The sequence below is a fragment of the Musca vetustissima genome, unplaced genomic scaffold (assembly GCF_032173495.1).
Source record: "Musca vetustissima isolate MV318-11 ecotype Yass unplaced genomic scaffold, APGP_CSIRO_Mvet_v1 utg28967, whole genome shotgun sequence".
Lineage (NCBI taxonomy): Eukaryota > Metazoa > Arthropoda > Insecta > Diptera > Muscidae > Musca > Musca vetustissima.
Window position 1 is genome coordinate 551,820 of NW_026881305.1, and position 17,780 is coordinate 569,599.

Consider the following 17,780-nt stretch of genomic DNA (forward strand, 5'->3'; position numbering starts at 1 on the left):
TTGATTTTCTATTTATAGCCCTCCAAAAAAATATTTTCATTCAACTTATATTCCATTCCATTTTTTATCTTATATACCACAATTAAAAAAAAATAGCAAAAAAATACACAAATCACTTGTGTACGTATGTTTACACTGAACAGCTTATTTTATTATTATGATTATTTGTGATTTGGTTATATGGGGACATGCCTTTATGGCCAATGACGTCAAATGTTGTTGGTCAGTCGAACAAATCGAACGAAGAACATCATAAAACTAAAGACGTCATCAATGTCACGCTGAAAACCCAATGGCTTATGGTTTTTTATACCCTTCACCACACTGTGGTACAGGGTATTATGTCTTTGTGCATATGTTTGTAACAGGCAAAAATAATCGAGATAGACACATGGTTCCTTTTGAGAATATGCATAGAATCACTTTCTAAGTCGATTTATGCATGTCCGTCCGTCCGTCCGTCCGTCTGTCCGTCTGTCCGTCTGTCCGTCTGTCTGTCCATGTTAAATTGTAAACAAAGTACAGGCCGCATTTGTTATCCGAATTGGATGAAAATTGGCACAGGTCACTTATTCGGCCCAAGGACGAACCCTATTGAAATTGGGAAAAATCGGTTCAGATTTAGATATAGCTCCCATATATATATTTAACCGATTTAATGTAAACGGTCCCTATATATCTTTCGATTTGCACGAAATTTGGTACAGCCTAATCATTTAGGTCTAGAATGATGTCTGCCAATTTTCGTGAAAATCGGTCCAGATTTAGATATAGCTCCCATATATAGTTTCGTCCGATTTCATGTAAATGGTGCACCAAAATCCCTATATATCCTTCGATTTGCACCAAATTTGGCATAACGTACTGAATTGACCCTAGAATTATGTCTGCCAAGTTTCGTGAAAATCGGTCCAGATTAAGATATAGCTCCCATATATAGTTTCGTCCGATTTCATGTAAATGGTGCACCAAAGTCCCTATATATCCTTCGATTTGCACGAAATTTGGCATAACGTACTGAATTGAGCCCAGAGTCATGTCTGCCAAGTTTTGAGAAAATCGGTTCAGATTTAGATATACCTCCCATATATAGTTTCGTCCGATTTAATGTAAATGGTGCCCCAAAGTCCCTATATATCTTTCGATTTGCACGAAATTTGCCATAACGTACTAAATTAAGCCTAGAGTGATGTCTGCCAAGTTTCGAGAAAATCGGCCCAGATTTAAATATAGCTCCCATATACAGTTTCGTCCGATTTCATGTAAATAGTGCACCAAAGTCCCTATATATCCTTCGATTTGCACGAAATTTGGCATAACGTACTGAAATGAGCCTAGAGTGATATCTGCCAAGTTTCGAGAAAATCGGTCCAGATTTCTATATAGCTCCCATATATAGTTTCGTCCGATTTCATGTAAATGGTGCACCAAAGTCGATATATACCTTGCGATTTGCACGAAATTTGGCATAACGTACTGAATTGAGCCTAGAGTGATGTCTACTTTTTTCGGGAAAATCGGTCCAGGTTTAGATATAGCTCCCTTTTATTATAGATTGATTTTAAGTAATTGACGCACCAAGGAACCAATGAGCTGATAGGAACAAAACTTTCTGAAATTAGAACAAACTAATCTGTGACAAGTTTGTTTCAAATCGCTTAATATTTGGATAGAGCTTCCATATATATTTTCCTCCGGTTTCAGGTAAATTGGGCATCAAACTCCTCATGTTAGTCAGATTGACATCAAATTTTGCACAACTTACAAAATTGAGCATAGAATTACGTAGTTGCGTTTTCCAGAAGTACAGACATAGCCCAACGGATGACCTATTTATATTTGTTTGAAGTCGATTTACATACTTTATGGATATATCTAGGTAGATTCACATTTAAATAAATATCAACTATTTTTGTTCATCCAATTTCATTTTAATGGTCCTGTTGAATACACCCAAAGTGGTGAAGGGTATCATAAAGTCGGCCCCGTCCGACTTTACTACTTTCCTTACTGGTTTTGGAATGTGTACTTGGTTACCTATACATCTAGCCAGATTAGGTTTAGCAGCAAAAACTTTGAATGGATGTATTTTTTTTCATTGGTTTTATTCTTTTGTTTTTGATTTCAAATTTATTTTGTTTTTTATAAGTTATTGATTTACGTTACTTTGGAGATTTATTAGGGTGGCGCCCAATTGTTTTGTGTTATATTTAATAGAGTTATTTTGCAGAGACTTTGGCTTATAAGTTAAGGGATTATTTATGGCATTTCATTTCGGAGAAAATGTCGAGGTCTTCTAAAGAGGCTAAAGAGGAATTTAAGATAAGGAAGAAATTTGGCAAACAATTCCAATCTTTTTTATTAAATATTTAAACAAAACTTTGGGAGAAATCTTGTGATGCATCAAGGAGCAGCGATATTTTCATATCGATTTTTGGGTATAGGTTTTATGTTTTTTGGTTTAGGTGAATGTCTCTCCTTTAGAGAAAAGATTGTGCTATAAATAATTTATTTTATGCGAAAATTATCATGCCCAGGGGCTTTGAGAGAAACGTATTATACATCAGGGGGCATCGATGATTCCTTACAATTTTTTTGTATAGATTATAACTTTAAATGCAAATACGTCAAGAAACAAATTTTCACTTAGGGCTTAGATCAATGTCTCTCTTCTGGAGAAGATATTTCGCCAAAAATAATTTAATTTATTCGAAAAATAACTTGTCCAGGGGCTTCGGGAGTATCGTATTATACGTCAAGAGGCATCGATGATTCCATATCATAATTTTTTGTATAAGTTATAACTTTAAATGCAAATAGGCCAACAAATAAATGCTCACTTAGGGTTTAGATCAATGTCTCTCTTCTGGAGAAGATATTTCGCCAAAAATAATTTAGTTTAGTCGAAAAATAACTTTACCAGGGGATTTGAGAGAAACGCATTATTCCTCAGGGGGCATCGATGATTCCTTTGCAATGTTTTTGTATAGATTATAACTTTAAATGCAAGTAGGCCAAGAAATAAATTCTCACTTAGGATTTAGATCAATGTCTCTTCTCCGGAGAAGATATTTCGCCAAAAATAAGTTAGTTTATTCGAAAAATAGCATGCCCAGGGGCTTTGAGAGAAACGCATTATTCCTCAGGGGGCATCGATGATTCCTTTGCAATTTTTTTGTATAGATTATAACTTTAAATGCAAGTAGGCCAAGAAATAAATTCTCACTTAGGGTTTAGATCAATGTCTCTCCTCTGGAGAACATATTTCGCCAAAAATAATTTAGTTTAGTCGAAAAATAACTTGTCCAGGGGCTTTAAGATAAACGTATTATGCATCAGGGAGCAGCGATGATCCCTTAGGAAATATATCTATTATTTTCCTAAACCTTGAAGCTTCGCAGTTCACTGACTTCTAAATGCAAACTACACCTTTTATAGATAGTCGGTATTTAAGTGACCCAATTTCTCCTTGAATTGGTATTTAAAAATAAATATCATAAATATTACCCAAAATTTGTTATCTCAAAAAAATTTTTCCCTAATGATAATCTATTATACCATATTTTCAAATAATGATGATGGAAAACGAACACGCTGACATTGACATTCCAATGAAAATATAATTTTGCAAATAAAAAAAAACTGAAATTTATTACATGCCTAGAATATTTCCGGAGTTATCAATAATCTATCAAAAGAATTATTTATTTCCAAGTGACATGCTTTTTCTAATAAATAATGAAAACAAGAAAACATATCTTAAACAAAATTCCATAGATAAGAAGTGAGGCTATCTCTGCACGTTATGCTTAGCAGGTGCTGATTGTCTCTCTATTTAAATCAATCATTGGAAACATAAATTTAACCAAAACCCAAAAAGTTTAATTCTATGAATGACAGTTACTGTGGGAATTCTACTTGAATTTCCACTTGAAATTTTGGCAGCCGCTTGCCCATCGACCTGCCTGACTGCCTACATGCCGAACCATTGACGTTGTTATGGCCATAAATATTGATAGGTATTTTGCCAAAACTAAATCTATTCATAAATTTCAGTTTAAAAATATAATAAATATATCAAAACACAAACAATAATAATAGTAGTATTGAAAATAATAATAATAATAACAATAACCTCCGCCGCTTGGCAAGAACAAAAACAAATCAGCCAGCCAACAACTTTTCTACATATGTTATAACTCTTCACGATAAAGAGCCCATTAAATTCTTTTTTTTTCATTTTTTGATAAAATTCCATGAAAATCAATGAGACACACACACACTCAACAACAATAATAAATATATATCTGTATATTAAGGCTAGACGACAACAAAAACTGCAATACCCGGCAGCAGCAATTAAAAGACGCCCCATACATGCTATTGCGTAGTGTATAAAAATATCGAAAGACTTTTTTTGGGGGAAGAATATTTGGAACCTCTGTTTTTTATATCCAAGGGGGGCTTGTGTACTTACTGTTATTTTTGGACTACACATGTCTAAATTTACAAAATCGTAAAAAAAAAACCCAAACACATGTATGCCTGCAATAATGGGTCAGGGCAGAGCGCAAAACACAATGGTAATCAATTACAGGCATGTTTCATAATATATTTAAGCCCTGGCCCCTTATGGTCTAAAGCTGGTTAATTAGGGGAGACAAAGTCGGGGATTTGGGTTTTTTGTGTGTGTTCATTTTTTTCAGCTCCAAGGGGTCTGCAATGCAAAGCCGAAAAAGAACATGTGGTCATGAGTATGGAAACTTTGGGTTTCTAATCATTTCAGGAAGTGACTCAGTTTTTTTTCTTTCGAAAATAACTTTAAATACAAATATGGCAAGAAAATATTTACCTTCTGAAAGACAAAACGAATTTCGATTCTCTTCCCCTTATCTCTCTTCTAAAAAAGTCATTTCCCTGGAAAAAAATACAGTTTATGATCAAAAATAACTTGTCTGTGGCCACAGGAAGAAATCATGTGATACATTAGGGATCAGCGAGGTTTTCATACCAAATTTTGTGATAAAGATTAAAAGTCTCTGGCTTAGATCAATGCCTCTCCTCTATAGAAGATATTTCTCCAAAAATAATTTACTTTATTCGAAAAATAACTTGCCCAGGGGCTTTGAGATAAACGTCTTATGCCTCTGGGAGCAGCGATGATTCCTTAGCAACTTATTTGTATAGATTATAACTTTGAATGCAAATATACCAAGAGATAAATTCTCACGTAGGGTTTAGAGGAATGTCTCTCCTCTCGAGAAAATATTTCGCCAAAAATAATTTAGTTTATTCGAAAAATAACTTGTCCAGGAGCTTTGAGATAATCGTCTTATGTGTCAGGGGGCAGCGATGATTCCTTAGCAATTTGTTTGTATAAATTATAACTTTAAATGCAAATAGGTCAATAAACATATTCTAACTTAGGGATTAGATCAATGTCTCTCCTCTGTAGAAGATTTTTCGCCAAAAATAATTTAGTTTATTCGAAAAATAACATGCCCAGGGGCTTTGAGATAAACGCATTATGCCTCTGGGGGCAGCGATGATTCCATATCAAAAATTTTTGTATGGATTATAACTTTAAATGCAAATACGTCAAGAAACATAACCTCACTTATGATTTAGATAAATGCCTCTCCTCTGTAGAAGATATTTCGCCAAAAATAATTAATTTTTTTCTAAAAATAACTTCTCCAGGAGCTTTGAGATAATCGTATTATGCCTCTGGGGGCATCGATGATTCCATATCAATTTTCTTGGTATAGGCTATAACTTTAAATGCTAATAGGTCAAGAGACATAACCTCTCCATGGCGTTTAAGAGTCTCTCATATCAGGAGACAGCTTTGCTATGAGAGATTTTGCGATTTATCCAGGGTTCCTCGTAAGGGTTCCTGGCTTACATCAAGATGGATTGCTAATATTTCTCTTGACAATTTGTTACAAATTTTTAATGAAAATCCTTATTTGTTTGTTTTTTTTACTGTGGGTGTGTTTACAGCTTCGAATTTCTATTTTTTTTTATACATTTTTAAATAATTTTTAAAATTTATTTTCTTCTCTACTTTTTGCAGAATTCTTCACAATGGAAAGTGTTACCGATGCCTTAAGCGATACATTCCGAATTGCTTTATACGTAAAAGAAGTAGGACGTTATCTATGCTTTCGCCGGGGGAAATTAGTTGGAATGGTAAGTTTCGGATTTCTTAAAAGAAAAACTACAAGAATAATATGTAGGTCAGAGTAATTTGAAGAGGCAGAGAGAGAGGGACGTTTAAAAAATATCCGCTGTAACAATTTAACTTTAAATGAGCTAAAATTTTACTTTTACGTTGGGCGCCATCTGCTTTTTACTTCAAATTTAATCTTACATTTTTGGTATTTAGAAAATCTTAACCTTAATTTGATTGGAAATGTTATATATAAAGTTTTAACTTTCAATAATAATTATTTGGGCGCCACTTTTTCTAAATTCGTAGGACTTTTGGAACATTGTGCTAAAAATTTTGATGCGCTATAGGTATTTGGAGTTGTTACTTCCTTCTGCTGTGTATCTAATGTAACTTTAAATGCAAATATGTCCAAATTGGTTTACCACAAATCCCCACGTTGGGCGCCATTATTCTAAAATGTCTGGTATTTTGAAAATTCTAACCTTATTTTGAATGAAAGTGGTTAAGGTTGTATTTGGAGTCCTCGGAGAATTTCTCAACCTTTGTTTTTTTTAAATTTTTATTGAATATTTATTCATTTTTTGAAAGTTTTTTCAATTTTCTAATCTTTTTTTTTGTTTTTATTTTCTCTCATTACAGAAACACCTCAGTCGCGATTGTCATTTCATCGAAAAAATGGATCATGGCTATTTCCTGTATGCTAATGCCTACAACCCCCAATGGCGGGTGGGTTTCACACGAGGCCTCAAACCCGTGGGACCCCGCCACATGCAACGTCCTCAAACGTTGCGTAGAGCTTGCTTTTTATTTGTTAAAATTAATGCTGAGCATTTTGATAGAGATATGTTTACTACGACTAGTACGACAACAACAACAACCACGACCACAACAACAGTGGCAGCCCATAAAAATGTCATAGAATCAAGGAATCATCATAGTATAAGAGATTATGGTTTGGAGGAGTACGAAAGACGTTTGCTGGCCAAGGAAAGGAAAAATTATCGTACTGCTCATCGGCGGGATGGAGAGATGGTGGTGACACATGAATCGGGTAGTGGTGGCGGTCATCGCCATAGGCTGGGCACGGAGAATAGACGGCGTCCAAATCATCAAGCGGGAGGAGGAAATTTACCCCAGCCAAAAAACTTGAAAAGACCTCAGCCAACACCAAAGGCTGGGGAAGAAAGAAGAAAAAAATTCCAACGCGAAGAACACGTGCGCAAGCAACGTCTAAATGGCCAAAGAAAACGTAAACAGGTGGATCCCCACTATGAACCGAATTCGCAGAGCAGTAGGGGTGAGCAGGAAGAGCAGGGGAGGCATCATAGCAGTAGCAGCAGCAGTAGTTCGACTTCATCGTCAGCCTCAGTGACGGCCACTTCATTGGCGGCCACAGCCTCCTTGGCCCCCTCCGCCCTCAATTTGGTGGCCATGTTGGCTGCCAGCCGACGGAAAAGAGGTAGAAGAAAGAAGGAGGAGGAGGAAGAGGAGCAGCAGTCAAATTCCGAAAAATCCAGCTCTGCAAATGCTGATTTACAGTTGGTTAGTCAGGATGGCAGTGCAGAAGAGGAAGAGCTATATGATTTGCCAGAGCCAGAAAAAAGAAGAAGAAAAATGCATTTCCATCATCCTGAGCATAGCTATTATCAAAAGCAGCCGGAGCAGCAGCAACAACAAACCACACCTGACACCCATTTTGTACAGCCACAAAACCATAAATACTCAAATAGCAATGCTAAGAAATTCCATAGTCATAATCATAGTAATATTAACAGTAATAATAATAATTATAGTCGAAATAGCCGAACTAGCCATAGCCAGGAAGAAGAAGATAAAAAAGAAAGAGAAGATGATAAAGAACCTAGCCATAGTTTTAGTATTAGTCATAATAATCATAATTATTTAAACGATAATCATTTAACGAAATTAAATACGAATATTAATAATAGTTCTAATGCTAATGCAATATTACCTGCCTTGCCAAAAAACTTCAATAATAACAATAACAACAACCACAGCCACAATAATCAACAAGAAAATGAAGAAAAAAATCTAAATTTAATGACTGATTTTCAACAATTCACCACACCACCCACACCTGCATCAATAACAGCTGTTTCTCAGCAGCGTCCGCATCACCATCAACGGCCACGGCCTCGGCATCATCATCAACGTCGTCAACATAGTAATGACGGCGTTGAAAATATATCACCATTACGGCGTCAACGCCATAAACGGGATGTACGGTTAACTACTCAACACACAACAACAACACCATCAGTAGCAGAAGCAGCAACAACAACACAAACAAAACCATTAACTAGTCACACACACAGCCCTTTACTCGTGCCCACTGAGTTGAGGCGAAATGTAAACAAAGAAAATCACCTCTCCGAGCCGTTATTCAATGCGAGAGCAAGCAAAGAGAGCCGTCGTATGCATGCAATGAGATCGGCCCCCTTGTTCAATGGGGGAGAAGAAAGCAAAGAGAGTCATGTCCGTGCAATGCAATCTTCTCCGTTATTAAGTGGGGGAGAAAGCAAAGAGAGCCGTCGTGTGCATGCAATGGGATTTTCTCTATTATTCAATGGTGAAGCAAATGAAGACAAAGATGGGCATGCAATGAATTCATCTCCGTTATTTAATGGGGGAGTTAATAAAGAGAGCCTTGTAATGAGAGTTAACTATGAGAGTGATGATGATGATGCTGATGATAATGAGAAACTACTGTATGTGAGTGGTAGTAGTAGTGGTGTGGGTGATGTCGATGATGAAACTAACAATAAATTCAATAGACTTTTAGATAATAATAATGAAAACAAAAACAAAAACAACAATAACAAATATTTACGAGAGGACAATAATTTTTTTCTTCAGCAGCAGCAACAGCAACAAAGGTGGCCTTTAGGGTTGCCATTTAATCGCTTAAAAAATCTTAATTATTACCATAATCGAATAAGTTCGTATTACAATACGAACACAATTAGTTCTATGATAAAATTACGAAAACAAAAACAAAATCCACAACAACAACAGCAACAACAAAACATTCCAAAAGAGCATAATAATAATATTATTGTTAAACACATACAGTCTGATGCTAATCCTATAAAAATCAGGTATAATAAGGCCAATTATCTAAATGAAAAAATAGCAACAACAACAAAAACAACAACACCTATAAATAATAATAACAATATTATTATTACTAATATTAATTATAAATATAACATGCCTAACAAGAGTTTTAGCGGTATTTTCTCTCAACTAAATGTCATTGATAATAATAATATGAGACATAATAGCCATAAACGTCATAGGAGTAGTAGTCGTAGTCGTAGTAGTGGTAGTAGCCGTAGTAAAAGTAGTCGAAATGCCACCATCAAAAAGACAAATGTTAATAACAATATTACCGGGCATAATGTTATAATAATTAGTAATGTTTTAAATAATGATGACATTGATGTTAATAATAATACAACAATAACAACAACAACAAAAAATAATCATTTTAGTAATACTGCTGCAGCTGCAACTGCCACAGCGGCTTCAACGGCTTTTCAAACCAGATTTGTGCTTGGCCAAAAAAATATGTATAGACAGCTTCAGCAAAAGCAACAACAACAAGTTATTGATAATAAATTTATAACTAACACTAATTTACATAATAATAATAATATTAATGTTCATTATATTTATAATCATAATAATAATAATTATATGGAGAATGATGTCAATGCAGATGATGATGATGACGATGACGACGAAGAAGACGATAAAAATGTTTATGAAAATTTCATAAAAAATAAATATGAAAAAATTATAGTACAATACAGATCTGTAGTTCAAATTATTTAAAAACAAAAAAAAATGGAAAATTTTAATTAAAGGAAAAAAGAAAAAAAAAAAAAAAACAAAAAAGTAAGTATAGAAGGGGAAAAATTACAAGAAAAGGGGAATTTAAAATAAGAAAAAAAATTCAAAACCACATTAAACAAGTGAAAAAGCGGTAAGTTCGGCCGGGCCGAACTGAGGATACCCTCCACCATAGATATAATGACAGGTACTTGAAATGAAAATATAGGGAAAATATCAAAAGGCGGACTCATACCGACATTTCTACAAACCGATTATGTAAACCATGATATAAATTTCAGAAATTTTTAATGGATAATTATACCTCAGCCATATGGCTCATGAGGTATACACTTTGACACGTTGGAAATGAGCCTCATCGAAATATTGGTTCTAGACCCCATGTTTCTTTGGACCAAATTTGTTTCAGAAATTTTTTATTTCATCCAAAATATTGGCCATCTTCTTATTTTTTCCAAACTTAGTTCATGTTCGAAGATGGGGAATTCGGTCCACTCCTTCTGGTACCTCCCACACAGGGGTTAGGCCTAAACTTACGGGTTTAGAACCAAACCAGAGTCTTAGAACCAAACCCAAAACGCGGAACAAATTGCATAACTATTTTAGTATAAAAAAGAGGGTTATGTGGAGACTACCCCAAAAAAGGGGCGAATGTTAATAATTTTTTGTAGGGAAATTTGTTACCATATACGACTACAAAATACCAAATTTCAGCGAATTCGGTTGAAAAACGCGCTCAAGAACCCCAAAATACTGAAATTTGGGGGTACTCTTATATGGGGGCTACCCGAAAAAATTGACCTATGTTCATAATTTTTTGTGGAGATATTTGGCATATGTGGCGTAGGGGATGATAGATACCAAGCAACGGCTCTGATTAGCTTTAACATGGCGAAGCCCAGGCTTATCTTGGTCCCTCTTTCATCTCAATTGTGGACACTGACCTCCCCGCGGTGCCACCTGGGGAGCTATTCTCATCACCCGATGAAATAGTGAGCTAATATGTGCCGCGAGTTCACCCATAAGAACTATAAAAAAATGGGTTGAGGCGTCGGGTTAGTTGCCCACTCTCGGAAAACCCAACCTACTATGAAAAAGCAAAGAAAAAGAAAACCAAACCCCCCTAATGTTGACGACCCCCGCAAACGTATAAAGGACCACGATCTGCGAATCTGCACTTGGAATGTGCGCACGCTATACAGAACAGGGGCAGTGTTCGCTTTGGCGGATATACTCAAGAAGTACAAAGCCGATATTATTGCCTTACAGGAAATGCGATGGAAAGGGACAGGCGTAAGTAAATCAGACGATTACGCCCTGTATTATAGCTGCCATGAAACGAGACATGAATTTGGCTGCGGATTTATGGTTAACAGGAGAATAAAAGACCTTGTCTCCAGATTCACTCCAGTAGATGAGCGAATTGCTATAATCCGTATAAAAGCGAAGTTCTTTTACATCAGTCTAATTTGCGCCCATGCTCCGACCGAAGATAAAGATGAACAGACCAAAGATATATTTTATGAGCGCCTAGAAACAGCATATGACCGTTGCCCTGGCCATGACATTAAAATTCTGCTAGGAGATTTTAATGCAAAAATCGGAAGGGAAAATATCTTTGGCCCCACCGTCGGAAAATTCAGCCTTCATGAAGAAACATCCGATAACGGCATGAGGTTGATTGACTTCGCGGCAGCAAAAAACATGGTAGTTAGCAGCACCAGATTCAAGCATCTCGATATACACAAGGCCACCTGGATTTCTCCTGATCAAGTAACGAGAAATCAAATTGATCATGTTGTGATAGACGGAAGGCATGCATCCAGTGTTTTAGACGTCCGATCGATCCGAGGAGCGAATATCGATTCGGACCATTACCTTGTGGCAGCCAAGGTACGCACCCGTCTAAATGTTGCAGCAAAGGTGCGATCTAATACAACACGGAAACTCGACGTCGAAAAGCTGCAAGCACAACAGGTAGCCGAGGCCTACTCCGCTCAACTTACCCATCTGCTTGAAGAAAGCACTTCTTGTCCCGGTAATAGTATAGAAGCACAATGGCAAAGAATTGCCCACTCCCTACAAACTGCAGCAAAAAGAACAATTGGGTACCAAAAACCACCACCAAGAAACCCATGGTACGATCAGGAGTGTCGTATTGCTACTGATGTGAAAAACGCAGCGTATAGGGCAACCCTGCAGACAGTAGCAACACGTAACGTGATGGAGAATTATCGGGAGAAAAGGAGAGAGGAGAAACGTGTTTTCAGAAAAAAGAAGAAAGAACAAGAAAAACGTGAGCGTGAGCAAATCGAGATGTACAGGAGTCAGAATGAAGTCCGGAAATTTTACCAACGAGTAAAACACCAAACCGAAGGCTTTGGTGCAGGCACATCCTCCTGTAGAGATGAAGAAGGAAACCTGGTGACAGATACAGACAGCGTGTTGAGGATCTGGAAGGAGCATTTCGAAAAGCTGCTAGTATCAAATAGTGGCGATGAAGAAGATACCCCATAGCCAATAATAGATGACGGTATAGAGTGTATACCACCTAGCCAAGATGAAGTCAGAATAGCAATCAATCGGCTGAGGTGATAAGACGATATGTGCCAACTATAGAGGAATAAGTCTCCTTCCCATCGCATATAAAGTGCTATCCAGTGTGCTGTGTGAACGATTGAGCCAATGGTCAATGACATCATCGGACCATACCAATGCGGCTTCAGACCTGGCAAATCGACCATAGACCAGATTTTCACTCTGCGCCAAATCCTGGAAAAGACCCACGAAAAACACATCGACACATATCACCTATTTGTCGACTATAAAGCCGCATTCGACAGCCCTATCCGTTCAGAGGTGTTTAAAGCCATGTCTGCGTTCGGCATTCCTGCAAAATTAATACGGCTATGCAGGATAACTTTAAGTGGCACAAGGTCAGCCGTTAAAGTAGGAAAGGACCTATCGGAGCCCTTCACTACCGAACGAGGATTCAGACAAGGTGACAGTTTGTCGTGTGATCTTTTTAACATCCTACTGGAAAAGGTCATACGAAACGCAAAGGTGAACAGAAATGGCACTCTGTACACCAAACAACACCAGTTACTCGCCTACGCCGATGACATCGATATAATGGGTCGAACATTGCGAGCGGTAACAGCCACCTTTGAACAAATTGAAAAGGAGTCTGCCAAAGTGGGTCTGGCAGTAAACGGCGAGAAGACCAAGCTGATGGTATCAACGCGCAAGACGTCCTGTAGACTCGGACCAACTGTGGAACTTGAGAACTACAGCTTCGAGGTAGTTAAAGACTTTATATACCTTGGTACCGCCATAAATAAAACGAATGATATCAGTTTTGAAATTCGGAGAAGGATTGTGATGGCCAACAGATGCTACTATGGTCTAAGTAAGCAGTTTAGAAACAAGGCCACCTCTCGCCAGACCAAACTCACACTTTACAAGACGCTGATACTACCCGTGCTATTATATGGATCAGAAGCATGGGTACTTGCGCAAGCAGATGAGGCAGCGCTTGGGGTGTTTGAGAGAAAAATTCTCCGAAAGATCTACGGGCCGATCTGCGTCGACGGTGAATATCGGCGTCGAATGAACCACGAGCTCTACAATTTATACGCAGACATCGACATAGTCAGTCGTATTGAGCTGCAGCGACTACGGTGGCTAGGCCATGTTGTGCGGATGAATGAAGAAGCCCCAGCTCAAAAGGCATATAAAAATGAGCCTACGGATGGTTCCCGTAGAAGGGGAAGGCCACGAATTAGATGGAAAGACCAAGTAGAAAACAACATCTTGGAACGTGGTCTTCCAAATTGGTGGACTTGCGCACAAGACCGGCGCGCTTGGAAATCTTTTTTTAAGCTCGGCTTATGGAACAACCGTATTACAGTTCTGTAAAAACCCCAAAAAAACAAGCCGTTATAGCTGCCAAAAAAAAGTAAGTAAGTATGTAATTTGGTTGAAAAACACGCTCAGGAACCCCAAAATACTGAAAATTTGGGGGTACCCTTATATGGGAGCTATGCCTAAACGTGGACCGATATATCCCATCTTCGAACTTGACCTGCCTGCAGACAAAAGAGGACTCTGTGCAAAATCTATTTATCTCAACTCGTTTAGACGCTAGAGTGATTACAACAGTCGGACAGACGGACGGACGGACATGCTTAGATTAGAATTTTGCGCTGATCAAGAATATATATATACTTTATAGGGTCGGAAATGATTATTTCGATGAGTTACAAACGGAAAAACAAAATTAATATACCCTCCATACTATGGTGGAGGGTTTAAAAATTCAAGGACCCATAAAAGGCCGGGATTTTTTTAAAAATATTCTTTAAGGACCCAAATAAGATTGGATTTTCTAAAAATTGTTTTTAAAGGACCTATACAAGGCGTGGATTTTTTAAAGAATATTTTTTAAGGGACCTATACAAGGCGTGGATTTTTTAAAGAATATTTTTTAAGGGACCTCTCTCTCTCTTAAGGATCATAAGGTGGGGATTTTTAAAAAATATTTTTTAAGGATACACATAAGGTGGGGATTTAAAAAAAAAATTAAGGATCCACTCTCTCTTAAGGATCCATATAAGTTGAGGATTTAACAAAAATATATATTAAAAAAATATTTTTAAAGATCGACTCTTTCTTAAGGATCAACATAAGCTGGGGATTTAAAAAAAATATTTTTTAAGGATCCACATAAGATGGGGATTGTTAAAAAAATATATTAAAAAAATATTTTTAAGGATCCACACTCTCTTAAGGATCCACATAAGGTGGGGATTTTAAAAACTAATTTTTAAGGATCCACATAAGGTGGGGATTTTAAAAAATATATTTCTAAGGATCCACTCTCTCTTAAGGATCCACATAATGTGGGGATTTAAAAAATATATATTTGAAAAAAAATATTTTAAGGATTCTCTCTCTCTCTCTCCTTCTCTCTTAATGCCTGTCCCTAAATGACTAGCATTGCTCATAAAACACATAATCGCAAATGGAATTTCTATTCACAAGCACATGAAAACGAAGTTTTATTAAAAAAATATCGCGCCCCATAAACTGAAAACAATTTGCAGCCGTTTTATTGCATATGACTGTGTTCTGATTTGAAAAAAATTCTTCGGTTTTCATCAAATGGCAAAAGAAAATGCCATTTATTTGCACAAATATTTTGTGATAAAATTCCATTCCTTGGAAAAAAAAATTTATCAACACAAAGAATTTTTTTCTAGTTTCCATTTTTGCCGGACAATTAAGACGACAAAAAAAAAATATTTTAGGGTCATAAAAAAATTGTGGCAAATTTGCAATAGACTGGTTGGGTTTTTATCATTTGCAAATAAATTTCATTTCAATGATATAATTTAGATAATTCAATTATTCGATAATAATCGAACTTCTTTTTTTATACCCTTCATCACACTGTGGTACAGGGTATTATGTCTTTGTGCATATGTTTGTAACAGGCAAAAGGAAAGGAGATAGACACATGGTTCGTTTTGAGAATATGTATAGCGTCACTTTCTAAGTCGATTTATGCATGTCCGTCCGTCCATGCATTTTTGTGAGCGAAGTACAGGTCCCAGTTATGATGAGCCCTATTGAAATTGAGAAAAATCGGTTCAGATTTAGATATAGCTTCCATATATATTTTCGTCCGATTTAAGGTAAATAGTGAATCAAACTCTCAATATTGGTCCGATTTGCACGAAATTTGGTTCAGCGTAATGAATTAAGCCTAGAATGATGTGTGTTAAATTTCGTGAAAATCGGATCAGATTTAGATATAGCTTCCATATATCGTTTCGTCCGATTTAAGGTAAATGGTCCACCAAAGTCACTAAATATCTTTCGATTTGCACGAAATTTGGCACCGCGTACTAAATTTAGCCTAGAATGATGTGTGCTAAGTTTCGAGGAAATTGGTTCAGATTTATATATAGCTTCCATATATATTTTCCTCCGATTTTAGGTAAATGGTGCACCAAAGTCCTTATATATCTTTCGATTTCCACGAAATTTGTCACAGCGTACTGAATAAAGCCTAGAATGATGTGTGTTTAGTTTTGGGAAATCGGTTCAGATTTATATATAGCTCCCATATATATATTTTCTTACGATTTAAGGTAAATGGTGCACTAAAGACCCTTTATGTCTTTCGATTTGCACGAAATTTGGCATAGAGTACTGAATTAGGTCCAAAATGATGTGTGCTAAGTTTCGAGAAAATCGGGGCCAGCTTTAGATATAGCTCTCATATATAGCTTCGTCCGATTTAATGTAAATGGTGCACTAAAGACCCTACATATCTTTCGATTTGCACGAAATTTGTCATAGCGTACTGAATTAACTCTAGACTAATGTGTGCTAAGTTTCGTGAAAATCGGTTCAGATTTATATATAGCTCCCATATATATTTTCGTCCGATTTAATGTAAATGGTCCACCAAAGTCCCTATATATCATTCGATTTGCACGAAATTTAGCATATCGTATTCAATTAAGTCTAGAATGATGTGTGTTAAGTTTCGTAAAAATCGGTTCAGATTTATATATAGCTCCCATATATATTTTCGTCCGATTTAATGTAAGTGGTGCATCAAAGTCCCTATATATCTTTCGATTTGCACGAAATTTTGCATGGAGTACTAAATTAGGTCCAGAATGATGTGTGCTAAGTTTCGTGAAAATCGGTTCAGACTTAGATATAGCTCCCATATATATTTTCGTCCGATTTAATGTAAACGGTGAACTAAAGATCTTAAATATCCTTTGATTTGCACGAAATTTGGCACAGCGTACTAAATTGGGCTTAGAAAGATGTGTTCTAAGTTTCCTGAAAATCGGTTCAGATTTAGATATAGCTCTCATATATAATTTCGTCCGATTTAAGGTAAATGGTGCACCAAAGTCCCAAAATATCCTTTGATTTGCAAGAAATTTGGCATAGGGTACTGAATTTAGTCTAGAAAGATGTGTGCTAAGTTTTGTGAAAATCGGTTCAGATTTAGATATAGCTACCATATATATCTTCGTCCGATTTAAGGTAAATGGTGCACCATATCTTTGATCTTTGAGTTTAGATTTCAAAAAAAAAAAATCCAATTAATTAAGTACTCAATACCTTTTTTTGTGTATGAGAGAAGAAAGAAGACAAAGATGAAAACTGAGAAATCCGAATCCAAACACAGAGGATTAGGAACGGCACAATGAAAGTTTAGAATAAAAGAATGGCCATGCTGATGAAGATGAATAGAATGTTAGTGGTGTGGTGGTACGAGAGGTAATGATGAAACCTAAGTTTAAATAAATGATGTGGTTCTTGGGTTTTGGATCCCCCCACCCCTACCCTTGTTAACCATATTCTATGGATTCTTGTGGCTGACAATGAGCGGTTGGCCCAAACTCCATTCAGTGATGAAAGAAGAAGTCAACATCAATGGCTGGCTGGCTGCTTACTGTCGGGATGGTTAATGATCTTCCCTTTTTTGTTTTTTTGTTTGGTTTGTTACCTCTTCTTCTTCTTCTTTGCTGTGTTTTCCTTTTATTCCAGCTAGTTAACGGTTAGAATTATTGTTAGTGTTTGTTGCTGTTGTTGTTCAATAGATCTCTGGTATTATTTCATAATCAATCTTTGTTTCGTTCGTTCGTTCGATTCTTAAGAACATCATTTGTTTCTGATATCGAGTTGTTCGGAAATT

The 17,780-nt window shown here is 36.5% G+C and overlaps 1 protein-coding gene across 1 annotated transcript in view; it reads left to right on the forward strand.

Moving 5' to 3' along the window:
• Positions 1–17,780, forward strand: part of LOC133327284 (myotubularin-related protein DDB_G0290005) — a 95,062-nt gene that overhangs the window by 60,450 nt on the left and 16,832 nt on the right. Inside the window, exons 4-5 of the mRNA XM_061535840.1 lie at positions 6,077–6,192; positions 6,815–8,416. Of these exons, the coding sequence (XP_061391824.1) occupies positions 6,077–6,192; positions 6,815–8,416 (1,718 nt within the window). The remainder of the gene's footprint in view (positions 1–6,076; positions 6,193–6,814; positions 8,417–17,780) is intronic.